General features: G+C 46.6%; 1 protein-coding gene across 7 annotated transcripts in view; it reads left to right on the top strand.

Annotated features, from left to right (window-relative positions):
* LOC121535447 (rho GTPase-activating protein 12) overlaps positions 1 to 25,484 on the top strand; it is a 106,975-nt gene extending 81,491 nt beyond the window's left edge. Inside the window, exons 3-20 of one of the 7 annotated variants that reach the window (XM_041842523.2) lie at positions 998 to 1,141; positions 1,438 to 1,572; positions 3,430 to 3,570; positions 4,065 to 4,145; positions 4,307 to 4,444; positions 4,877 to 4,945; positions 5,744 to 5,824; positions 13,453 to 13,514; positions 17,827 to 17,908; positions 20,576 to 20,677; positions 21,783 to 21,881; positions 22,096 to 22,198; positions 22,422 to 22,541; positions 22,793 to 22,891; positions 23,229 to 23,306; positions 23,443 to 23,577; positions 23,962 to 24,067; positions 24,435 to 25,484. In XM_041842523.2, coding sequence (XP_041698457.1) covers positions 998 to 1,141; positions 1,438 to 1,572; positions 3,430 to 3,570; positions 4,065 to 4,145; positions 4,307 to 4,444; positions 4,877 to 4,945; positions 5,744 to 5,824; positions 13,453 to 13,514; positions 17,827 to 17,908; positions 20,576 to 20,677; positions 21,783 to 21,881; positions 22,096 to 22,198; positions 22,422 to 22,541; positions 22,793 to 22,891; positions 23,229 to 23,306; positions 23,443 to 23,577; positions 23,962 to 24,067; positions 24,435 to 24,606 — 1,947 coding nt within the window. In that variant the 3' untranslated portion in view covers positions 24,607 to 25,484. Of the gene's footprint in view, positions 1 to 997; positions 1,142 to 1,437; positions 1,573 to 3,360; positions 3,571 to 4,064; positions 4,146 to 4,306; positions 4,445 to 4,876; positions 4,946 to 5,743; positions 5,825 to 13,452; positions 13,515 to 17,826; positions 17,909 to 20,575; positions 20,678 to 21,782; positions 21,882 to 22,095; positions 22,199 to 22,421; positions 22,542 to 22,792; positions 22,892 to 23,228; positions 23,307 to 23,442; positions 23,578 to 23,961; positions 24,068 to 24,434 lie in introns of all 7 variants that reach the window. The other 6 variants (XM_041842522.2, XM_041842527.2, XM_041842524.2 and 3 more) reach the window with 6 other exon arrangements.
* Positions 25,485 to 25,754: the final 270 nt, after the last annotated feature.

Raw genomic sequence — 25,754 nt, 5'->3', positions numbered from 1 at the left:
CAATGCCACCAGCCATACTGCTCGTTCTGTGCATGATTTCCTGCAAAACAGGGATGTCAGTGTTCTGCTATGGCCAGCAAAGAGCCCGGATCTCAATCCCATTGAGCACGTCTGGGACCTGTTGGATCGGAGGGTGAGGGCTAGGGCCATTCCCCCCAGAAATGTCTGGGAACTTGCAGGTGCCTTGGTGGAAGAGTGGGGTAACATCTCACAGCAAGAACTGGCAAATTTGGTGCAGTCCATGAGGAGAAGATGCACTGCAGTACTTAATGCAGCTGGTGGCCACACCAGATACTGACTATTACTTTTGATTTTGACCCCCCCCCTTTGTTCAGGGACACATTATTCAATTTCTGTTAGTCACATGTCTGTGGAACTTGTTCAGTTGTTCATGTCTCAGTTGTTGAATGTTGTTATGGTCATAGAAATATTTACACATGTTAAGTTTGCTGAAAATAAACACAGTTGACAGTGAGAGGACGTTTCTTTATTTGCTGAGTTTATTTACCTGCTGTGCAAATCTCTCTCTCATGCGCTCTCTCTCATGCAGTCTCTCATGCGCTCTGCAGGTATTGGGAGGACCGTGTGCAAGACATTGCATCTGGAGGACACTGATCCAATTCTGATCAGTCGCCGAATTGTTTGATATAGCGTTTTTTGCGTTTTTATTTATTTATTTTTAACTTGTCCAGGCAAGCGGACAAGCGTTTATGTCGATCCCTGTCAGTCAAGTGTTCACCAATACGTCTATTACTAACCCATGGTGGTTTAGAGACGCACTAGAGAAAAGGGCAATTTGAGACTGTGTGTTGTCATTAAAAAATGGTCCTGACCTGCACATAATGATGTTAGGGTTCATTCTATAAGTAGTGCCCAGAGTTATTAATCAGGCTATGTCTGTTCATTCTCTTTCTCTCTCAAGAGTTTGAGTGGCTCACGTCAAGATTCAGACAAGTCATTCATGTATTTTCCAACCCATCTCTCTCCTCTTATCCAGACCGTCTCTCTGTCGGGTCAGGGTGGTCGTCCTGAGTCTCCTGTCTACACTAACCTCCAGGAGCTGAAGATCTCTGGGTCCAGCCTGCCCCCCGACCCCTCCAGCTCCCCGCAGCACGTCCTGGGGGACTGGGAGACACATAAGGTCTGTACTACTACTGCCACTGTGTCATGGATTGTGACTTAGGTATTGTCTACGGGTGCGTCCCAAATGGCATCCTATTACATATTTAGTGCACTACGGGGCCCATAGGGCCCTGGTCAAAAGTAGTGCACTAAATAGGGAATAGGGTGCCATTTGGGATGTATGCTGTATATCGCTCTGGATAAGAGCGTCTGCTAAATGACGTAAATGTAATGTTGTCTGATCTGTGTATGTCATTTGACTGTTTTTAACCACGAGCTGATATATTGTAGATTTAAATTCAATTCAATTTCAAGGACCAGAGCGGCAGACAGTACTACTACAACTGTTCCACCCAGGAGAGAACATGGAAGCCTCCCCGAGCCAGAGACGCTAGCAGTGGCAGCAGCAGCCGCGGTGAATCCCACAGCAATAGCACTGGGGAGACAGAGGTATGTACTGGGACATGTGTTGGAAACACACACACACACACACACTTACTCAAACTCACACATAGGCACAGACACAAGTAAATGCATTTATGAATAATCATGATTTATATGTGCTTGTGCTCTAAAACACGCCCATCCAAACACATTAGACAGAAAGAATCACTGCTGCATTCCGGCAGGATCACAGAAACAGTATGTTTTGCGGTGGTCTCTAGAATGATGATAATAGCGCCACACTGCCACCCTGTGGCCAGAAGCAGTCAGTGCTCCTCAAACTGTGACGGTCCCAACCTCGTTTGTTGTCACTACAGTATCCTCTGTCTATCCACACACAGTAACAGTGTTCAGACTGAGTAGGGTGCAGTGCTTTGACGCTTATGGTATCTTTGGCTCTCTGTGCTTTGCAGACCTGGGTTCAAATACTATTTGATTGAATACCTGTGCTTGATTTGAGTTTTCCTGGCTTAATGGACTTTTTCATTAGTCCACTGTTGATACGGTCCCAAAAATGGTTTGCATGTCAACAGTCAAGTTTTCAAGATATTGGACTTTCAAGAAGCAAAGTGTCACCGGCTGCATCACCATGACGATGCAAATATTTCAATATCTTGAAAACTTGACTGCTGACATCAAAACATTTTGGGACTGTATCATTGGACTAATGGAAAAAAAATACAAAAATATCGTTTTTGAGTGGAGTTTGCCTTTTAAAGGGATACTTCTGGATGTTGGCAATCAGGCCCTTTATCTACTTCCCCAGAGTCAGATGAACTCGTGGATACCATTTTTATGTCTCTGTGTCCAGTATGAAGGTAGTTAAAGGGGCCTCGTTGCCAACATCCCGAAGTATCCCTTTAATCCCAAAGCTGCAAACCCCTCTCATCTGGGCTACAGGCAGGCAAGAGCAAATGTTAAAGTATTTGAACCCAGGACTGGTGCTGTAAGTGGCTTCAGTATTCTTGGCGGTACATTATGGGTGACGGTGACCTCTATAGCGCTGACTGTGATTCATCGTGACTGCTGATTTGGTGCTTTCTATTCTCAATGGTGATTGGTCCTTCTCGCTATCTCTCTCTCTCTCCTCCCTTTATGCCGCTCTCTCTCTCCTCCCTCTATCCATCTCTCTCTTCCCTCTATCCGTCTCTCTCTCCTCTCTCTATCCCTCTCTCTCTCTATTTATCTCTCTCTCTCCTCCCTCTATCCCTCTCTCTCTCTCTATTTATCTCTCTCTCTCCTCTCTCTATCCCTCTCTCTCTCTATTTATCTCTCTCTCTCCTCCCTCTATCCATCTCTCTCTTCTCTCTATCCGTCTCTCTCTCCTCTCTCTATCCCTCTCTCTCTCTATTTATCTCTCTCTCTCCTCCCTCTATCCATCTCTCTCTTCTCTCTATCCGTCTCTCTCTCCTCTCTCTATCCCTCTCTCTCTCTATTTATCTCTCTCTCTCCTCCCTCTATCTCTCTCTCTCTCTATTTATCTCTCTCTCTCCTCCCTCTATCCCTCTCTCTCTCTATTTATCTCTCTCTCTCCTCTCTCTATCCCTCTCTCTCTCTATTTATCTCTCTCTCTCCTCCCTCTATCCGTCTCTCTTCCCTCTATCCCTCTCTCTCTCCTCTCTATCCCTCTCTCTCTATTTATCTCTCTCTCTCTTCCCTCTATCCGTCTCTCTCTCTTCTCTCTCTATCCCTCTCTCTCTATTTATCTCTCTCTCCTCCCTCTATCCTTCTCTCTCTCCCTTTCTCTCTGCCTCCCCCTCTCCCTCCCTCTCCCGTTTCCCTCCCTAATCATAGATGACTCCACCGCTCTCTCTCTCCCCGTCCTTCCTTCCTCTCCTCTCGCTCTCCATTGGTCGGTTCCAGCCTCTGTTGTTGGAGGACAACGGCCACAGCACATATTCTAGCCAATCAGACAGCCAGTACGGCTTCCCGCCCCGGGGTTGGTCAGAAGAGCTGGATGAGCATGGACACACTCTGTATGTCAATGACTATACTAATGAGAAGGTACCGGGGTCTCTGTCTCTCTCTATGTATCTCTCTCACTCTATTGATAGCTTGCTCTCTCTATTGATCTCTCTCTCTCTATTGATCTCTCTCTCTCTCTCTATTGATCTCTCTCTCTCTCTCTCTCTCTCTCTATTGATCTGTCTCTCTCTCTCTCTATTGATCTGTCTCTCTCTCTCTCTCTATTGATCTCTCTCTTTGACCAAACCAACAGACAGAGATAAAATGTGTGATCAATGTGTGGGGTTGTCAGGCAATTGGTCTCTCTCTGCTGATTTACAGACAAGTCTGTACTGTCACGTATAGTGTTTATATTTCACTTAGACTGGACCACTGCACCACACTACTATCACATATTTAGCATGGCTCATAGACCGCTCACCAGAGAGAGAGTTCTGGCTTCTTGAACATCATGTTATAGTAAATTGGTGTGTCTGTGAGTGGTTCCTCATCTCATCTCGTGTGTGTGTGTGTGTGTGTGTGTGTGTGTCCAGTGGATAAAGCATGTTGATGAACAGGGCAGACCCTACTACTACAGTGCTGATGGCTCCAGGTCAGAGTGGGAGCTGCCCAAGGTAAGGCCATGTACACTACCTCACTGTTTTAATTTAATGGTTTGGATTGATTGCTTGTCCCCAAAATGATTTAGGCTTATTAGTTTCATATTAGTTAGTGTTAGTATTGGTGTTTATAAGTACCTCTACAATGTTTTCCCCCTCCTCTCTCCTCTCTGCAGTACAACCACTCCCCCCCTCCTCTGCCTGGTGGAGGAGACGGGACCCCTGAAAGCCTCAGTCTGGACAGGAAACACGTAGACCCCATCGTCCTGACCAAGTGGAGAAACAGCACCAACGTGCTGGACACCAACGACAAGGTGAGACAGACGCCCTGTCATGGCCCGCCCAGCCATTCTGGGTGTGTCTCAATATATATAGTCCACTGCTTTTGAACAGGACCCATAGGAGTGGTCTCTGGTAGTAGTGCATTATATAGGGGATAGGGTGCCATTTGGGACGTATACTCTGTTGGGAAGCAGACTGCAAATAGTGACTGAGATGCAGTAGCCTGTTGCTACTATCAATCTCAGACGTCCACAGCAGTTGGAAAAGGATGTACTTCATACAACCCTAATTCCATAGCAATCATTTATATTCCAACCAGGTCTCTGAAGTATCTTGTCCAGTGAGTGTGTTTTAGAATGTGAGGTGTGGCATCCTGTTCCCTGTATGTGGAAAACAACAGGCGTCACAATAGGGAATAGGGTGCCATTTGGGACACACTGTAGACTCATGATTCTGTTCTGCAGCGGCTCATCAAAAACAACAGGCGTTTCCGTACGGGCTCTGGTCGCCCCCACCCCTACAGACAGACACAAGTCAGTGCCCTATACACCCCGCCCTCAAATCCCAGCAGCCAATCATCTTGCATGATAATCACAGAGCGCAAGAATGATCTCATCCAATCAGACCAATCACGTTCCTTGTTGCTTGCCATCACCTGAGTGCCACAGCGTCCTCCTTCATTTTTAATTCCTGCTCTTCTGATTCACCTGACACTTCTACTGGCCCAATGATCACTCCTACTGGCCCAATGATCACTCCTACTGGCCCAATGATCACTCCTACTGGCCCAATGATCACCTCTACTGGCCCAATGATCACTTCTACTGGCCCAATGATCACTTCGATCACTTCTACTGGCCCAATGATCACTTCTACTGGCCCAATGATGCCTGTGACCGTAAACCTGTTTGGGATCTATAATCTATCAACCTCTCCTTTCTCTGTCAGTAGTATGATTTAAACTACATTACCGTAATTGAAATGTATCATATCTTGTCATTGCATGCATGGTTTAATTGTTATTCTGAAAGAATACCTAATTAACATTCAACCATTTCCTCAACTCTTGTGGTTCATGTAAACACTGATTCAGTGTTGGTTTACTCCTCTAACATTATACATTCTCTGTGCTTGATTGAAATTGCCTGTCACAGTGGAATCAATAGAATAAATGCAAAAGCACAAACTCCGCCCATCTGACACTCCAGGCAGGCTAAAGCAAACACTAAAAATATTTGAACGATTTTTTAAAAATAGTATTTGAACCCAGGTCTGAGTCTCTGCAGTTCTCTGTAGTAATTAGTCGGTGTTGTTGTCATTCTGATTACTAGGACGGTACGTTGGGCCCCAAGGTCCCTGGCTCTCCAGACTCTGACTCCTCAGACCCCTCGTCCCACAAGCCCCCTACCTCTGTTAGTATCCCCTTCTCCTTCTCCTCCTCCTCTCCCTCTGTTCTCTGTATACTCCTCTCCCCCCTGCCCTGAACTGTGGCTGGCTTCCTGACATCCGTACTTGTCGACCAAGGCCTCTAGGCCTTTTCTCAATTGCGGTCTTCAATGGTGACTCTGTGTTTCTTCTCCCTGCACTGGAACTGATCATGATGATAGTGGTGATAATAATCCTGGTGATGGTCATGATAATGATGACGATGATGATCCTGGTGATGACGATGATGATGATGCTGATGGTGGTGATGATGATGATGATGATGATGCTGATGGTGATGATGATGATGATGACGGCGATGATGATGATAATCCTGATGATGATTCTGATGATAATGATGATCCCGGTGATGTTGATGACAGTAACACAGACTGAGTTGTGGGAAAATCTATTTTTCAATTCAAACTATGGGGAAAGGGTGTTGTCATACTAAAGCTTATATTTCTGACGGTCTATTGTTAACTACTTTTACAGTCTACTGTAACTACTTTCTGATGGTCTACTGTAACTACTTTCTGATGGTCTGCTGTAACTACTTTCTGACGGTCTACTGTAACTACTTTCTGATGGTCTACTGTAACTCTTTCTGACGGTCTACTGTATTATTTCTGTGGTCTACTGTAACTACTTTCTGATGGTCTACTGTAACTACTTTCTGACGGTCTACTGTAACTACTTTCTGATGGTCTACTGTAACTACTTTCTGATGGTCTACTGTATCTCTACTTTCTGACGGTCTACTGTAACTACTTTCTGATGGTCTACTGTATCTCTACTTTCTGACGGTCTACTGTAACTACTTTCTGACGGTCTACTGCTAACTACTTTCTGATGGTCTACTGTATCTCTACTTTCTGACGGTCTGTAACTACTTTCTGATGGTCTACTGCTAACTACTTTCTGATGGTCTACTGTAACTCTACTTTCTGATGGTCTACTGTAACTACTTTCTGACGGTCTACTGTATCTCTACTTTCTGATGGTCTACTGTAACTACTTTCTGACGGTCTACTGTAACTACTTTCTGACGGTCTACTGTATCTCTACTTTCTGATGGTCTACTGTAACTACTTTCTGACGGTCTACTGTATCTCTACTTTCTGACGGTCTACTGTAACTACTTTCTGATGGTCTACTGTAACTACTTTCTGATGGTCTACTGTAACTCTACTTTCTGATGGTCTACTGTAACTACTTTCTGATGGTCTACTGTAACTCTACTTTCTGATGGTCTACTGTAACTACTTTCTGACGGTCTACTGTATCTCTACTTTCTGATGGTCTACTGTAACTACTTTCTGACGGTCTACTGTAACTACTTTCTGACGGTCTACTGTATCTCTACTTTCTGACGGTCTACTGTAACTACAGTCGTGGTCAAAAGTTTTGAGAATGACACAAATAAAAAAATTCACAAAGTCTGCTGTCTCAGTTTTTATGATGGCAATTTGCATATACTCCAGAATGTTATGAAGAGTGATCAGATGAATTGCAATTAATTGCAAAGTCCCTTTGCCATGAAAATGAACTTAATCCCCAAAAAAACATTTCTACTGCATTTCAGCCCTGCCACAAAAGGACCAGCTGACATCATGTCAGTGATTCTCTCGTTAACACAGGTGAGAGTGTTGACGAGGCTGGAGATCACTCTGTCATGCTGATTGAGTTAGAATAACAGACTGGAAGCTTTAAATGGAGGGTAGTGCTTGAAATCATTGTTTTTCCTCTGTTAACCATGGTTACCTGCAAGGAAACACATGCCGTCATCATTGCTTTGCACAAAAAGGGCTTCACAGGCAAGGATATTGCTGCTAGTAAGACTGCATCTAATCAACTATTTATCGGATCATCAAGAACTTCAAGGAGAGAGGTTAAATTGTTGTGAAGAAGGCTTCAGGGCGCCCAAGAAAGTCCAGCAAGCGCCAGGACCGTCTCCTAAAGTTGATTCAGCTGCGGGATCGGGGCACCACCAGTGCAGAGCTTGCTCAGGAATGGCAGCAGGCAGGTGTGAGTGCATCTGCACACACAGTGAGGCGAAGACTTTTGGAGGATGGCCTGGTGTCAAGAAGGGCAGCGAGGAAGCAACTTCTCTCCTGGAAAAACATCAGGGACAGACTAATATTCTGCAAAAGGTACAGGGATTGGACTGCTGAGGACTGGGGTAAAGTCATTTTCTCTGAATCCCCCTTCCGATTGTTTGGGGCATCCGGAAAAAAGCTTGTCCGGAGAAGACAAGGTGAGCGCTACAATCAGTCCTGTGTCATGCCAACATAAAGCATCCTGAGACCATTCATGTGTGGGGTTGCTTCTCAGCCAAGGGGGTGGGCTCACTCACAATTTTGCCTAAGAACACAGCCATTAATAAAGAATGGTACCAACACATCCTCCGAGAGCAACTTCTCCCAACCATCCATGAACAGTTTGGTGACGAACAATGCCTTTTCCAGCATGATGGAGCGCCTTGCCATAAGGCAAAAGTGATAACTTAGTGGTTCGGGGAACAAAACATCGACATTTTGGGTCCATGGCCAGGAAATTTCCCAGACCTTAATCCCATTGAGAACTTGTGGTCGATCCTCAAGTGGCGGGTGGACAAACAAAAACCCACAAATTCTGACAAACTCCAAGCATTGATTATGCAAGAATGGGCTGCCATCAGTCAGGATGTGGCCCAGAAGTTAATTGACAGCATGCCAGGGCGGATTGCAGAGGTCTTGAAAAAGAAGGGTCAACACTGCAAATATTGACTCTTTGCATAAACTTAATGTAATTGTCAATAAAAGCCTTTGACACTTATGGAATGCTTGTAATTATACTTCAGTATACCAGGCCCTGTAGCCCCCAGTATCACTCCTGCTCCCCAGGCGTTATCATTTGTTGACTTCTGTAACCGTAAAAGCCTTGGTTTCTTGCACGTTAACATCCGAAGCCTCCTCCCTAAGTTGGAGTTATTCACTGCGTTAGCACACTCCGCCAACACTGATGTTCTAGCAGTATCTGAATCCTGGCTTAGGAAGGCCACCAAAAATTCAGACATTTCCATCCCCAACTACAACATTTTCCGTCTTGATAGAACTGCCAAAGGGGGTGGGGTTGCAATCTACTGTAGAGATAGAGCTCTGCAGGCTATCATACTAACCAGGTCTGTGCCCAAACAGTTTGAGCTTCTACTTAAAAAAATCCACCTTTCCAGAAATAAGTCTCTCACTGTTGCCGCTTGCTACAGACCTCCCTCAGCCCTGAGCTGTGCCCTGGACACCATATGTGAACTGATTGCCCCCCATCTATCCTCAGAGTTTGTACTGCTTGGTGACCTAAACTGGGATATGCTTAACACCCCGGCCAACCTACAATCTAAACTAGATGCCCTCAATCTCACACAAATTATCAATTAACCTACCAGGTACAACCCAAAATCTGTAAACATGGGCACCCTCATAGATATCATCCTGACAAATGTACCCTCTAAATACACCTCTGCTGTCTTCAACCAGGATCTCAGCGATCACTGCCTTATTGCCTGCGTCCGTAACGGGTCCGCGGTCAAACGACCACCCCTCATCACTGTCAAACGCTCCCTAAAACACTTTAGCAAGCAGAAATTCCTAATTGACCTGGCCCAGTTACCCTGGATGGATATCGATCTCATTCCATCAGTAGAGGATGCCTGGTTGTTCTTTAAAAGTAATTTCCTCTCAATCTTAAATAAGCATGCCCCATTCAAAAAATTCAGAACTAAGAACAGATATAGCCCCTGGTTCTCCTCAGACTTGACTGCCCTTGACCAGCACAAAAACATCCTGTGGCGTACTGCATTAGCATCGAACAGCCCCCACGATATGCAACTTTTCAGGGAAGTCAGGAACCAATATACACAATCAGTTAGGAAAGCAAAGGCTAGCTTTTTCAAACAGAAATGTGCATCCTGTAGCACTAACTCCCAAAAGTTTTGGGACACTGTAAAGTCCATGGAGAATAAGAGCACCTCCTCCCAACTGCCCACCTCACTGAGGCTAGGAAACACTATCACCACCGATAAATCTACAATAATCGAGAATTTCAACAAGCATTTTGCCAAGGCTGGCCATGCTTTCCACCTGGCTACCACTACCCCGGCCACCAGCTCTGCACCCTCCGCTGCAACTTGCCCATGCCCCCCCCGCTTCTCCTTTACACAAATTCAGACAGCTGATGTTCTGAAAGAGCTGAAAAATCTGAACCCCTACAAATCAGCTGGGCTAGACAATCTGGACCCTTTCTTTCTAAAATTAGCAGCTGAAATTGTCGCAACCCCTATTACCAGCCTGTTCAACCTCTTTCGTAACGTCTGAGATTGGAAAGCTGCTGCGGTCATCCCCCTCTTCAAAGGGGGTGACACTCTAGATCCAAACTGTTACTGACCTATATCCATCCTGCCCTGCCTTTTGAAAGTTTTTGAAAGCCAAGTTAACAAACAGATCACCGACCATTTCGAATACCACCGTACCTTCTCCGCTATGCAATCCGGTTTCCGAGCTGGTCATGGGTGCACCTCAGCCACGCTCAAGGTCCTAAACGATATTATAACCGCGATCGATAAAAGACAGTACTGCGCAGGCGTCTTCATCGACCTGGCCAAGGCTTTCGACTCTGTCAACCACCGCATTCTTATTGGCAGACTAAATAGCCTTGGTTTCTCAAATGACTGCCTCGCCTGGTTCACCAACTACTTCTCAGATAGAGTTCAATGTGTCAAATCGGAGGGCCTGTTGTCTGGACCTCTGGCAGTCTCTATGGGGGTGCCACAGGGTTCAATTCTCGGCCCGACTCTATTCTCTGTGTATATCAATGATGTTGCTCTTGCTGCTGGTGAAGCTCGGATCCACCTCTATGCGGACGACACCATTTTGTATACATCTGGCCCTTCATTAGACACTGTGTTAACAAACCTCCAAACGAGCTTCAACGCCATACAACACTCCTTCCGTAGCCTCCAACTGCTCTTAAACACTAGTAAAACTAAATGCATGCTCTTCAATCGAACGCTGCTGGCACCCGCCCACCCGACTAGAATCACTACTCTCGGCGGGTCTGACCTAGAGTATGTGGACACCTACAAATACCTAGGTGTCTGGTTAGACTGTAAACTCTCCTTCCAGACTCACATTAAGCATCTCCAATCAAAAGTTAGATCTAGAATCGGCTTCCTATTTCGCAACAAAGCCTCCTTCACTCATGCTGCCAAACATGCCCTCGTAAAACTGACTATCCTACCGATCATCCGGCACATCATCTTTTGCACATCTATCATTCCAGTGTTAATACGAAATTGTAACTATTTTGCACTATGGCCTATTTATTGCCTTACCTCAAATCAAATCAAATCAAATGTTATTGGTCACATGCGCCGAATACAACAGGTGCAGACATTACAGTGAAATGCTTACTTACAGCCCTTAACCAACAGTGCATTTATTTTTAACAAAGAAAGTAAAAATAAAACAACAAAAAAAGTGTTGAGAAAAAAAGAGCAGAAGTAAAATAAAATAACAGTAGGGAGGCTATATATACAGGGGGGTACCGGTGCAGAGTCAATGTGCGGGGACACCGGCTAGTTGAGGTAGTTGAAGTAATTTGTACATGTGGGTAGAGTTAAAGTGACTATGCATAAATAATTAACAGAGTAGCAGCAGCGTAAAAGGATGGGGGGGGCAGTGCAAATAGTCCGGGTAGCCATGATTAGCTGTTCAGGAGTCTTATGGCTTGGGGGTAGAAGCTGTTGAGAAGTCTTTTGGACCTAGACTTGGCACTCCGGTACCGCTTGCTGTGCGGTAGCAGAGAGAACAGTCTATGACTAGGGTGGCTGGAGTCTTTGACAATTTTGAGGGCCTTCCTCTGACACCGCCTGGTATAGAGGTCCTGGATGGCAGGAAGCTTGGCCCCAGTGATGTACTGGGCCGTGCGCACTACCCTCTGTAGTGCCTTGCGGTCGGAGGCCAAGCAGTTGCCATACCAGGCGGTGATGCAACCAGTCAGGATGCTCTCGATGGTGCAGCTGTAGAATTTTTTGAGGATCTGAGGACCCATGCCAAATCTTTTCAGTCTCCTGAGGGGGAATAGGCTTTGTCGTGCCCTCTTAAAGACTGTCTTGGTGTGTTTGGACCATGATAGTTCGTTGGTGATGTGGACACCAAGGAACTTGAAGCTCTCAACCTGTTCCACTACAGCCCCGTCGATGAGAATGGGGGCGTGCTCAGTCCTCTTTTTTTTCCTGTAGTCCACAATCATCTCCTTTGTCTTGGTCACGTTGAGGGAGAGGTTGTTGTCCTGGCACCACACGGCCAGGTCTCTGACCTCCTCCCTATAGGCTGTCTCATCGTTGTCGGTGATCAGGCCTACCACTGTTGTGTCGTCGGCAAACCTCCATAATTTACTACATTCGCACACACTGTATATATATTTTCTGTTGTATTTTTTTACTTTATGTTTTGTTTACCCCATATGTAACTCTGTGTTGTTGTTTTTATCGCACTGCTTTGCTTTATCTTGGCCATGTCGCAGTTGTAAATGAGAACTTGTTCTCAACTGGCTTACCTGGTTGAATAAAGGTAAAATAAAAATAAATAGTAACATCTGAAAAAAATATCTAAAAACACTGAAGCAGCAAACTTTGTTAAGAACAATACTTGTGTCATTCTCAAAACTTTTGACCACGACTGTACTTTCTGACAGTCTACCGTAACGCTACTTTCTGACGGTCTACCGTAACGCTACTTTCTGACGGTCTACCGTAACTACTTTCTGATGGTCTACTGTAACTACTTTCTGACGGTCTACTGTAACTACTTTCTGACGGTCTACTGTAACTACTTTCTGATGGTCTACTGTAACTACTTTCTGACGGCCTACCGTAACGCTACTTTCTGACGGCCTACCGTAACGCTACTTTCTGATGGTCTACCTTAACGCTACTTTCTGACAGTCTACTGTAACTACTTTCTGACAGTCTACTGTAACTACTTTCTGACGGTCTACTGTAACTACTTTCTGACGGTCTACTGTAACTACTTTCTGACGGTCTACTGTAACTACTTTCTGACGGCCTACCGTAACGCTACTTTCTGACGGTCTACTGTAACTACTTTCTGACAGTCTACTGTAACTACTTTCTGACGGTCTACTGTAACTACTTTCTGATGGTCTACTGTAACTACTTTCTGATGGTCTACTGTAACTACTTTCTGATGGTCTACTGTATCTACTTTCTGACGGTCTACTGTATCTACTTTCTGACGGTCTACTGTAACTACTTTCTGACGGTCTACTGTAACTACTTTCTGATGGTCTACTGTAACTACTTTCTGATGGTCTACTGTAACTACTTTCTGATGGTCTACTGTATCTCTACTCTTTCTGTCTGTTTGTTTGGTCTGTGTGTTGTATATCTGTGTCCCAAATGGCACCCTATTCCCTATATAGTGCACTACTCAAAAGTTGTGCACTGTATAAGAAATAGTGTCATTTGGGACGCAGACTATGTCTTGCTTTTTTCCCTGTCAGTTGTGTCTGGCCCTGTCTTCATGTGACAATGACTTCTCTCTTTGTTTCTCTGCAGCCTTCGGAGAAGTGTGGTATTCTCAACGTGACCAAGATCACTGAGCATGGAAAGAAAGTACGGTGAGTAGTACTTGACTAGGATAGGAACAGGATGAGAACACCTGCAGAATGTAGCGTGAGTAGTACTGGACTAGGATAGGAACAGGATGAGAACACCTGTAGAAAGTAGGGTGAGTAGTACTGGACTAGGATAGGAACAGGATGAGAACACCTGCAGAAAGTAGGGTGAGTAGTACTGGACTAGGATAGGAACAGGATGAGAACACCTGCAGAAAGTAGGGTGAGTAGTACTGGACTAGGATAGGAACAGGATGAGAACACCTGTAGAAAGTAGGGTGAGTAGTACTGGACTAGGATAGGAACAGGATGAACACCTGTAGAAAGTAGGGTGAGTAGTACTGGACTAGGATAGGAACAGGATGAGAACACCTGCAGAAAGTAGGGTGAGTAGTACTGGACTAGGATAGGAACAGGATGAACACCTTTAGAAAGTAGGGTGAGTAGTACTGGACTAGGATAGGAACAGGATGAGAACACCTGTAGAAAGTAGGGTGAGTAGTACTGGACTAGGATAGGAACAGGATGAGAACACCTGTAGAAAGTAGGGTGAGTAGTACTGGACTAGGATAGGAACAGGATGAGAACACCTGTAGAAAGTAGGGTGAGTAGTACTGGACTAGGATAGGAACAGGATGAACACCTGTAGAAAGTAGGATGAGTAGTACTGGACTAGGATAGGAACAGGATGAGAACACCTGTAGAAAGTAGGGTGAGTAGTACTGGACTAGGATAGGAACAGGATGAACACCTGTAGAAAGTAGGGTGAGTAGTACTGGACTAGGATAGGAACAGGATGAGAACACCTGTAGAAAGTAGGGTGAGTAGTACTGGACTAGGATAGGAACAGGATGAGAACACCTGCAGAAAGTAGGGTGAGTAGTACTGGGCTAGGATAGGAACAGGATGAACACCTGTAGAAAGTATGGTGAGTAGTACTGGACTAGGATAGGAACAGGATGAGAACACCTGCAGAAAGTAGGGTGAGTAGTACTGGACTAGGATAGGAACAGGATGAGAACACCAGCAGAAAGTAGGGTGAGTAGTACTGGACTAGGATAGGAACAGGATGAGAACACCTGCAGAAAGTAGGGTGAGTAGTACTGGACTAGGATAGGAACAGGATGAGAACACCTGTAGAAAGTAGGGTGAGTAGTACTGGACTAGGATAGGAACAGGATGAGAACACCTGCAGAAAGTAGGGTGAGTAGTACTGGACTAGGATAGGAACAGGATGAACACCTGTAGAAAGTAGGGTGAGTAGTACTGGACTAGGATAGGAACAGGATGAGAACACCTGTAGAAAGTAGGGTGAGTAGTACTGGACTAGGATAGGAACAGGATGAGAACACCTGTAGAAAGTAGGGTGAGTAGTACTGGACTAGGATAGGAACAGGATGAGAACACCTGTAGAAAGTAGGGTGAGTAGTACTGGACTAGGATAGGGAACAGGATGAACACCTGTAGAAAGTAGGATGAGTAGTACTGGACTAGGATAGGAACAGGATGAGAACACCTGTAGAAAGTAGGGTGAGTAGTACTGGACTAGGATAGGAACAGGATGAACACCTGTAGAAAGTAGGGTGAGTAGTACTGGACTAGGATAGGAACAGGATGAGAACACCTGTAGAAAGTAGGGTGAGTAGTACTGGACTAGGATAGGAACAGGATGAGAACACCTGCAGAAAGTAGGGTGAGTAGTACTGGACTAGGATAGGAACAGGATGAACACCTGTAGAAAGTAGGGTGAGTAGTACTGGACTAGGATAGGAACAGGATGAGAACACTTGCAGAAAGTAGGGTGAGTAGTACTGGACTAGGATAGGAACAGGATGAGAACACCAGCAGAAAGTAGGGTGAGTAGTACTGGACTAGGATAGGAACAGGATGAGAACACCTGCAGAAAGTAGGGTGAGTAGTACTGGACTAGGATAGGAACAGGATGAGAACACCTGTAGAAAGTAGGGTGAGTAGTACTGGACTAGGATAGGAACAGGATGAGAACACCAGCAGAAAGTAGGGTGAGTAGTACTGGACTAGGATAGGAACAGGATGAGAACACCTGTAGAAAGTAGGGTGAGTAGTACTGGACTAGGATAGGAACAGGATGAGAACACCTGCAGAAAGTAGGGTGAGTAGTACTGGACTAGGATAGGAACAGGATGAGAACACCTGTAGAAAGTAGGGTGAGTAGTACTTGACTAGGATAGGAACAGGATGAACACCTGCAGAAAGTAGGGTGAGTAGTACTTGACTAGGATAGGAACAGGATGAACACCTGTAGAAAGTAGGGTGAGTAGTACTGGACTAGGATAGGAACAGGATGAGAACACCTGTAGAAAGTAGGGTGAGTAGTACTGGACTAGGATAGGAACAGGATGAACACCTGTAGAAAGTAGGATGAGTAGTACTGGACTAGGATAGGAACAGGATGAGAACACCTGTAGAAAGTAGGGTGAGTAGTACTGGACTAGGATAGGAACAGGATGAGAACACCTGTAGAAAGTAGGGTGAGTAGTACTGGACTAGGATAGGAACAGGATGAGAACACCTGCAGAAAGTAGGGTGAGTAGTACTGGACTAGGATAGGAACAGGATGAACACCTGTAGAAAGTAGGGTGAGTAGTACTGGACTAGGATAGGAACAGGATGAGAACACCTGCAGAAAGTAGGGTGAGTAGTACTGGACTAGGATAGGAACAGGATGAGAACACCAGCAGAAAGTAGGGTGAGTAGTACTGGACTAGGATAGGAACAGGATGAGAACACCTGCAGAAAGTAGGGTGAGTAGTACTGGACTAGGATAGGAACAGGATGAGAACACCTGTAGAAAGTAGGGTGAGTAGTACTGGACTAGGATAGGAACAGGATGAGAACACCTGCAGAAAGTAGGGTGAGTAGTACTGGACTAGGATAGGAACAGGATGAACACCTGTAGAAAGTAGGGTGAGTAGTACTGGACTAGGATAGGAACAGGATGAGAACACCTGTAGAAAGTAGGGTGAGTAGTACTGGACTAGGATAGGAACAGGATGAGAACACCTGTAGAAAGTAGGGTGAGTAGTACTGGACTAGGATAGGAACAGGATGAGAACACCTGTAGAAAGTAGGGTGAGTAGTACTGGACTAGGATAGGAACAGGATGAACACCTGTAGAAAGTAGGATGAGTAGTACTGGACTAGGATAGGAACAGGATGAGAACACCTGTAGAAAGTAGGGTGAGTAGTACTGGACTAGGATAGGAACAGGATGAGAACACCTGTAGAAAGTAGGGTGAGTAGTACTGGACTAGGATAGGAACAGGATGAGAACACCTGCAGAAAGTAGGGTGAGTAGTACTGGACTAGGATAGGAACAGGATGAGAACACCTGTAGAAAGTAGGGTGAGTAGTACTGGACTAGGATAGGAACAGGATGAGAACACCTGCAGAAAGTAGGGTGAGTAGTACTGGACTAGGATAGGAACAGGATGAACACCTGTAGAAAGTAGGGTGAGTAGTACTGGACTAGGATAGGAACAGGATGAGAACACCTGCAGAAAGTAGGGTGAGTAGTACTGGACTAGGATAGGAACAGGATGAGAACACCAGCAGAAAGTAGGGTGAGTAGTACTGAACTAGGATAGGAACAGGATGAGAACACCTGCAGAAAGTAGGGTGAGTAGTACTGGACTAGGATAGGAACAGGATGAGAACACCTGTAGAAAGTAGGGTGAGTAGTACTGGACTAGGATAGGAACAGGATGAGAACACCAGCAGAAAGTAGGGTGAGTAGTACTGGACTAGGATAGGAACAGGATGAGAACACCTGTAGAAAGTAGGGTGAGTAGTACTGGACTAGGAGAGGAACAGGATGAGAACACCTGCAGAAAGTAGGGTGAGTAGTACTGGACTAGGATAGGAACAGGATGAGAACACCTGCAGAAAGTAGGGTGAGTAGTACTTGACTAGGATAGGAACAGGATGAACACCTGCAGAAAGTAGGGTGAGTAGTACTTGACTAGGATAGGAACAGGATGAACACCTGTAGAAAGTAGGGTGAGTAGTACTGGACTAGGATAGGAACAGGATGAGAACACCTGCAGAGAAACTGCTCCTTCAGGGCAACACAACCAGACAGTCTCAAATTGAACCCCCCCCATATTGCTTCCACCTTACAGATCTGCAACCATTGAAGAGTTACGGCCTAGGGAATGGGTAGGAAGTGATATCGGATCAGCTGTATATGAAGTGTTAGTTGATACAACATGATGTAAGATGACTTATGGAGCTATGTCTGTATGTTATGTTTGTGTGTGTGTGTGTGTGTTTACAGGAAGAACTGGACGTCGTCCTGGACGGTTCTCCAGGGCTCCTCGCTGATATTCAATAAAGGCCAGGGGGGCGGGACCAGCTGGGTGAGTGGTGTCTGCTATTCGCTAAAAGCTAGTGGGGCGGGACCAGCTGGGTGAGTGGTGTGTGTGTGTGTGTCTCTCTCTCTCCTCCCATCCCTCCTCTCCCCCACCCCATCCCTCCTCTCCCCCATCCCTCCTCTCTCTCCATCCCTCCTCTACCCCATCCCTCCTCTCTCTCCATCCCTCCTCTCCCCATCTCCTCTCTCCCTCTCCATCCCTCCTCTCTCTCCATCCCTCCTCTCTCTCCATTCCTCCTCTCTCTCCATCCCTCCTCTACCCCATCTCTCCTCTCTCTCCATCCCTCCTCTACCCCATCTCTCCTCCCTCTCCATCCCTCCTCTCCCCATCTCCTCTCTCCCTCTCCATCCCTCCTCTCCCCCATCTCCTCTCTCCCTCTCCATCCCTCCTCTCCCCCATCTCTCCTCCCCTCCTTTCCCCCATCTCTCCTCTCTCTCCATCCCTCCTCTACCCCATCTCTCCTCTCTCTCCATCCCTCCTCTCCCCCATCTCTCCTCTCTCTCATCCCTCCTCTCCCCATCTCCTCTCTCCCTCTCCATCCCTCCTCTCCCCCATCTCTCCTCCCTCTCCATCCCTCCTCTCCCCCATCTCTCCTCCCTCTCCATCCCTCCTCTCCCCCCACCCCATCCCTCCTCTCCCCCATCCCTCCTCTCCCCCATCCCTCCTCTCTCCATCCCTCCTCTCCCCATCCCTCCTCTCTCCATCCCTCCTTTCCCCATCCCTCCTCTCTCCATCCCTCCTCTCCCCATCCCTCCTCTCCCCATCCCTCCTCTCCCCATCCTCCTCTCCCCATCCCTCCTCTCTCCATCCCTCCTCTCTCCATCCCTCCTCTCCCCATCCCTCCTCTCCCCATCCCTCCTCTCTCCATCCCTCCTCTCCCCCATCTCTCCTCTCTCTCCATCCCTCCTCTCCCCCATCCCTCTTCTCCCCCATATTGAACCCTATTCCCTGAGATGCAGACATTGCATGGAGTGTTGGTGGCTGCTCTTGTACTCTAGGTTGGCATCCTTGAAGAGGGAGGGGGTAGGTCAGACTACTGTAGGTTGGCATCCTTGAAGAGGGAGGGGGTAGGTCAGACTACTGTAGGTTGGCATCCTTGAAGAGGGAGGGGGTAGGTCTGACCCTACTGTAGGTTGGCATCCTTGAAGAGGAAAGGGGTAGTTCAGACAGGACTGTAGGTTGGCATCCTTGAAGAGGGAGGGGGTAGGTCTGACCCTACTGTAGGTTGGCATCCTTGAAGAAGGAGGGGGTAGGTCAGACTACTGTAGGTTGGCATCCTTGAAGGAGGGGGTAGGTCAGACTACTGTAGGTTGGCATCCTTGAAGAGGGAGGGGGTAGGTCTGACTACTGTAGGTTGGCATCCTTGAAGAGGGAGGGGGTAGGTCAGACTACTGTAGGTTGGCATCCTTGAAGAGGGAGGGGGTAGGTCTGACTACTGTAGGTTGGCATCCTTGAAGAGGGAGGGGGTAGGTCAGACTACTGTAGGTTGGCATCCTTGAAGAGGGAGTGGGTAGGTCAGACTACTGTAGGTTGGCATCCTTGAAGAGGGAGGGGGTAGGTCAGACTACTGTAGGTTGGCATCCTTGAAGAAGGAGGGGGTAGGTCAGACTACTGTAGGTTGGCATCCTTGAAGAGGGAGGGGGTAGGTCAGACTACTGTAGGTTGGCATCCTTGAAGAGGAAGGGGGTAGGTCTGACTACTGTAGGTTGGCATCCTTGAAGAAGGAGGGGGTAGGTCAGACTACTGTAGATTGGCATCCTTGAAGAGGGAGGGGGTAGGTCAGACTACTGTAGGTTGGCATCCTTGAAGAGGAAGGGGGTAGGTCAGACTACTGTAGGTTGGCATCCTTGAAGAGGAAGGGGGTAGGTCAGACTACTGTAGGTTGGCTTCCGACCCTACTGTAGGTTGGCATCCTTGAAGAGGGAGGGGGTAGGTCTGACCCTACTGTAGGTTGGCATCCTTGAAGAGGAAGGGGGTAGGTCAGACTACTGTAGGTTGGCATCCTTGAAGAGGAAGGGGGTAGGTCAGACCCTACTGTAGGTTGGCATCCTTGAAGAGGGAGGGGGTAGGTCAGACCCTACTGTAGGTTGGCATCCTTGAAGAGGAAGGGGGTAGGTCAGACCCTACTGTAGGTTGGCATCCTTGAAGAGGAAGGGGGTAGGTCTGACACTACTGTAGGTTGGCATCCTTGAAGAGGAAAGGGGTAGGTCTGCCCCTACTGTAGGTTGGCATCCTTGAAGAGGGAGGGGTCAGACAGTCAAGTCAATGGGTTCGATGCAGGAAGTGGGTTTCTTAGGCTTGTGTCCCATATGGCACCCTATTTCCTGTATAGTGCACTACTATACTACCCCATAAGGCTCTGGTCAAAAGTAGTGCACTATATAGGGAATAGGTTTCCATTTGGGACAGTCATAGACCAAACTCAGTGATGTACCTGTAGTCTAGCGGATGATTCTCTAAGACACAACAGTATCCTAATATCTCAGCAACAACCCTCTGGGTTGACAGTGGGTTTGACAAGCTCCACTCTCTCTCTCTCTCTCTCTCTCTCTCTCTCTCTGTCTCTCTCTCTGTCTCTCTCTCTGTCTCTCTCTCTGTCTCTCTCTCTGTCTCTCTCTGTCTGTCTGGTGTGTTTCTACTCTCTCCTTGTAGTTTGGAGGAAGCCAGTCTAAACCAGAGTTCACTGTGGACCTGAGAGGAGGATCTATAGAATGGGCTTCCAAGGACAAGTCAAGCAAGAAACATGTCATTGAGGTGAGAGGGCTCTGACACTACAAAACGTTAATATGTCCCCAATTATAAACTGGGTGGTTCGAGCCCTGAATGCTGATTGGCTGACAGCCATGCTATATCAGACCGTATACCACGGGGATCTTTTTACTGTTCTAATTACGTTGGTGGCCAGTTTATAATAGCAATAAGGCACCTCGGGGGTTTGTGGTGTATGGGCAATATACCACGGCTAAGGGCTGTATCCAGGCACTCCGCGTTGCGTCGTGGCTAAGAACAGCCCTTAGCCGTGGTATATTAGACATATACCACACCCCCTCGGGCCTTATTGCTTAATTCTATCAGGGCCATAGCACTATGACTGTAGAACATGTGCAAATCAAATGTATTTATAAAGCCCTTTTTACATCAGAAAGTGCTTATACAGAAACCCAGCTTAAAACCCCAAACAGCAAGCAATGCAGATGTAGAAGCACGGTGGCTAGGAAAAACTCCCTAGAAAGGCAGGAACCTAGGAAGAAACCTAGAGAGGAACCAGGCTCGGAGGTGTGGCCAGTCCTCTTCTGGCCGTGCCGGGTGGACATTATGAGTACATGGCCATTAAGGCCAGATTGTTCTTCGAGATGTTCAAACGTTCATAGATGATAATAATAATCACAGTGGTTGTAGAGGTTGCAACAGGTCAGTACATCAGGAGTAAATGTCAGTTGAAAACAGCAGGTCGGTGACAAGGTAGCACATCCGGTGAACAGGTCAGGGTTCCACAGCCGCAGGCAGAACAGTTGAAACTGGAGCAGCAGCACGACCAGGTGGCACGCTAAAGGCAGGGAAGATTATTTCATGTTGGAAAGTAATGTCTCTGCACAATATTATGATTATTCATATGATTATGGTATGTGATTATGGTATATGATTATGGTATGGGTATACATTTTAAATTATTTTGTTTGTGTACAAGGAAAAATGTTTTTGTTGCTGTTGTGTTTAGTAACATCTTGTAAGCCCATGTGGGCTCGACACCGGTAGGTGTATGACACTTAAATAAAAAATATAAATCAATCAATTCTACAAGCAACTAACATGTCCTCTTTAACCTGGTAGTAAAGTCAACTTCTTGGTCTCCTTGCAGCTGAAAACCCATCAGAGTACAGAGTTGCTGATCCAGTCAGAGAACGACGTCGTCATCAACGAATGGTACAGGGCACTGATGGACACCATCAGCACACACGTGAGTCTGCACGCGTGCGCACACACGGTGGTGTGATTTCCACCGCAGTTCCACATCTATCCACTAAGTGGCAGAGTTGTCACGTTTAGTCATTGGGCCAGTCCAAAGGTAGCCTACCTGTTTTTGTGTGTTCCTGACTGTCCACTTCCTGTTTCCGTGTGTGTGTGTCTGTGTGTGTGTGTGTGTGTGTGTGTGTGTGTGTTACCTACCATAGGCCTGGGAGTCAGATGAGGCTATAGAGGAGGACATGCCAGAGTCTCCTGGACTGGAGAAACAAGACAAGGAGAGAGAGCACAGAGACTCTAAGAAGAGCCGAGGTCAGAGGACCATGTCTGTCTGTTTCAGATCACTCCTCTTTGTCTACTAAGGATGTTTCTGTTGATCATAATAGGTCAGCAGTCCAGGACTAAAAAGATGACTCAATGGAGAACCTCCAATAAAATATATTTTTAGTCGAGGACTAGGCTTGATTTGTGTCCGGGAAACTGTCCCTATGTGTGTCAGGGTGTTAAGTCATCTCCCGTTGTCATTGGTCTTTAGCCATGAAGAGTTCCACCAGTATGGACGCGTCGGACAACAAGAAGACCAGAATCAAGCTGAAGAAGTTCCTGACACGCAGACCCACTCTGCAGACAGTCAGAGACAAGGGCTATATCAAAGGTATTACAAAGAGCGTTAGGGTTGTAGAATTGTGATAACTTTCCCAGGTTTTCCAGAAATCCAGGTTTGGAAGAGTCCCGGAATCAGAAGGAAATTATAATCTAGAAGCTTCCAACCAGGATTTCTGGAAAACCTGGACATTTTGGGACAGTTACCAGAAAGTTACCAGAAAAGGGAATTTTATTATTTTCCAGTAGGGGAGTGCTTTGGACCTCTATAATAATAACCATGTTGATGTCTGTGCGTCTTAGACCAGGTGTTTGGTTGCAGTCTGAGTGACCTCTGTCAGAGAGAGAACGCATCCGTGCCGAGCTTCGTCACCATGTGCATCGACCACGTGGAAAACAACGGTAGGTGTGCTCCTCCTATCTGAATGTGTCTGACTCGGTTGTCTCTCATCGTGACAGTGGTGTGGTGAGTTGAATGTGATGTGCCTGGTGTAGCTGTCTGAGCTCCTGACTCCGGACCACACATCCCCCTCGCAACAGGGATTTGAGCCCCGGCTCGGCCGTTTGGTCGCTGCCCTTAAATCCTTTCTGTGTCCCTCTGTATCTATCACCCTTACACATGTCCTTTGAAAAACAGTAACTAAATATGTAAGGCCATCAGAACGTCGATCACCTTTTATTAAATACAACTTTGAATGGTTGTGTGATGGAGCTCTCCTCTGTGTTCCTCTGTCTGCAGCTCTGAACGTGGACGGGCTGTACAGAGTGAGTGGGAACCTGGCGATCATCCAGAAACTACGCTTCGCTGTCAATCATGGTAGTTACTACTGCTACTGTTCCCTCTCTCTCTCTGAATACTGGCAGCCTGGGTATCCATGGACCTGTAGTATACTGAATAACCCTGTGCGTGCGTGCGTGTGTGTGTGTGTGTGTGTGTGTGTGTGTGTGTGTAGATGAGAAGGTGGACCTGGAGGAAGGGAAGTGGGAGGATATCCATGTGACTACAGGAGCGTTGAAGATGTTCTTCAGAGAGCTGCCTGAACCCCTCTTCACATATGGACTATTCCATGACTTTGTCAACGCCATCAGTGAGTACATAATATTCCCGTTGTTATTATTATGAGCACAATAACAACTATACATCCACAATGCATCCTGGCTACTCCATTCTAATAGTTTAAATCTTTACTTCATGTTTTATTAGGATCCATCTTAATTTCTGTTACTGAATTGTGGTAAATGTTATATTTATCCATAGGATGGCGCTACATCACATTAAAGATGAGTAAATAGGTATCACCCTGTGTGTTGTCTGAATGTGAAGCCTGTTGTTGTTCTTCTTGCTAAACAGGAAGGGACAAGCTGAAGTTGTCCAATGAGATAAGCTTGTTTTGGTTATCGGTTGCAAAACGTTTTCTTACGGTGTGCAGTAATGAATAGTCCCCCTGTTGATGTTCCTGTCTGCTCAACAGAGATCCCAGACTACAAGCAGCGTGTCCAGTCCGTCAAGGAGCGAGTCAAACAGTTGCCAAAACCCAATCAGGACACTATGCAGGTCCTCTTCAAACACCTCAGGAGGTCAGTCAAACCTGCACAGTTAACTAAATTACAATATGATCTGATTGTCTTCGCCTCATTCATATTGAGAGTTGCAAGATTCCGGTAACTTTCCCCAAATTCTCAGATTTTCCAGATATATTTATGTACAGTCCAATGCTATAACTCTAACCCTCCCCCCTGTCTCATACTGTTACTTTGCTTGTACTTGTATCTCCTCTTGCCGTCAATGTAAATATGAAGTTGTTCTTAATTGACCTGCCTGGTTAAATAAATCAATACAAACTTGTTCTCTCTCTGTCCGCAGGGTGATTTGAGTTGTAGCTATATGATGTTGCATATATAATGATGTAGCCGTTAACTATAGTGCTCCTCTCTCTGTCCGCAGGGTGATTGACCACGGTGAGGAGAACCGTATGACGACCCAGAGCGTGGCCATAGTGTTCGGCCCCACCCTCCTCAGACCCGAGACAGAGACGTGGAACATGGCGGTCCACATGGTCTATCAGAACCAGATAGTAGAGCTCATCCTGCTGGAGTACGAGGGCATCTTTAGGTAGACACCAGAGGGGTGACCTTTCCCCTGGGTACAGGTCTAGGATCAGCTTCCCTTCCCACAATCCTAACCTTAACCATTAGTGGAGGAAATGCTAAACTGACCTAGGATCAGCGTCTAGGGGCATCTTCACCCTACACCGGTAGAGACGCGAGGTGATGTTCACTAGGAACGACACGGAAGCAAACGGCCGAAACGGAGAAGGGACTACGTGAACACTTGTTTTTGTTTTCCGTTGTAAAATGCTTCGTAACGTTGTGCTGTAATAAATTCCAACCCAGGCCTCCTCTCTGAACACCATCACCACCATGATTATGCAGAGCTCTCAACCCAACCCAGGCGAGACCGGTCCAACTCACCTCCCTCTAACCTGTAGTCATTCACGCCTCAGAATCCATCTCCCGCGAACCAAACCTGTAAGACAAGGACTTATTAAACACAACCAATAAAACTCAAGTTGAGACTCTTTGCACTTAGCAGCAAATTTGGATGATGCTTCCCCCCTCCCTGCTCCTCTCTCCATGACTGGTTTTGTGGGACTTTCTGCAAAAGGCAAAATCCAATCCTGACTGTCCATACACTGGATTACTATGGTCGATACCTGAGCTAGACTCTCGCCTGGATAGACTGGCTGAATGGAGGGTAGACTGGCTGAATGGAGGATGGACTGGCTGAATGGATGGAGGGTAGACTGGCTGAATGGAGGGTGGACTGGCTGAATGGAGGATGGACTGGCTGAATGGAGGATGGACTGGCTGAATGGAGGGTAGACTGGCTGAATGGAGGGTAGACTGGCTCAATGACTGAATATCCAGAGCGACTTACAGGAGCAATTAGGTTTAAGTGCCTTGCTCAAGGGTACATCAACAGATTGTTCACCTAGTTGGCTCGGGGATTCGAACCAGCAACCTTTCAGTTACTGGCCCAACGCTCTTAACCACTAGGCTACCTGCCTGCTGTAGCCCTTCCACAGGCACGTACACACACACTCACACACACGCTTTGTCTCCCTCTGCTGTTTCCACTGTACAGAGCTGGGAGAATGGGCTTGCATCCCAAATGGCACCCTATTCACTATACTCCCTATGGGCCCTGGTCAAAAGTAGTGCCCTATGTAGGGAATAGGGTGCCATAGAGATGCAGTGTGTATGT

Source organism: Coregonus clupeaformis, chromosome 21, assembly GCF_020615455.1.
Source record: "Coregonus clupeaformis isolate EN_2021a chromosome 21, ASM2061545v1, whole genome shotgun sequence".
Taxonomy (NCBI): domain Eukaryota; kingdom Metazoa; phylum Chordata; class Actinopteri; order Salmoniformes; family Salmonidae; genus Coregonus; species Coregonus clupeaformis.
The sequence above is the reverse complement of the archived record's forward strand: the minus strand, read 5'-3'. Positions and strand labels throughout refer to the sequence as shown.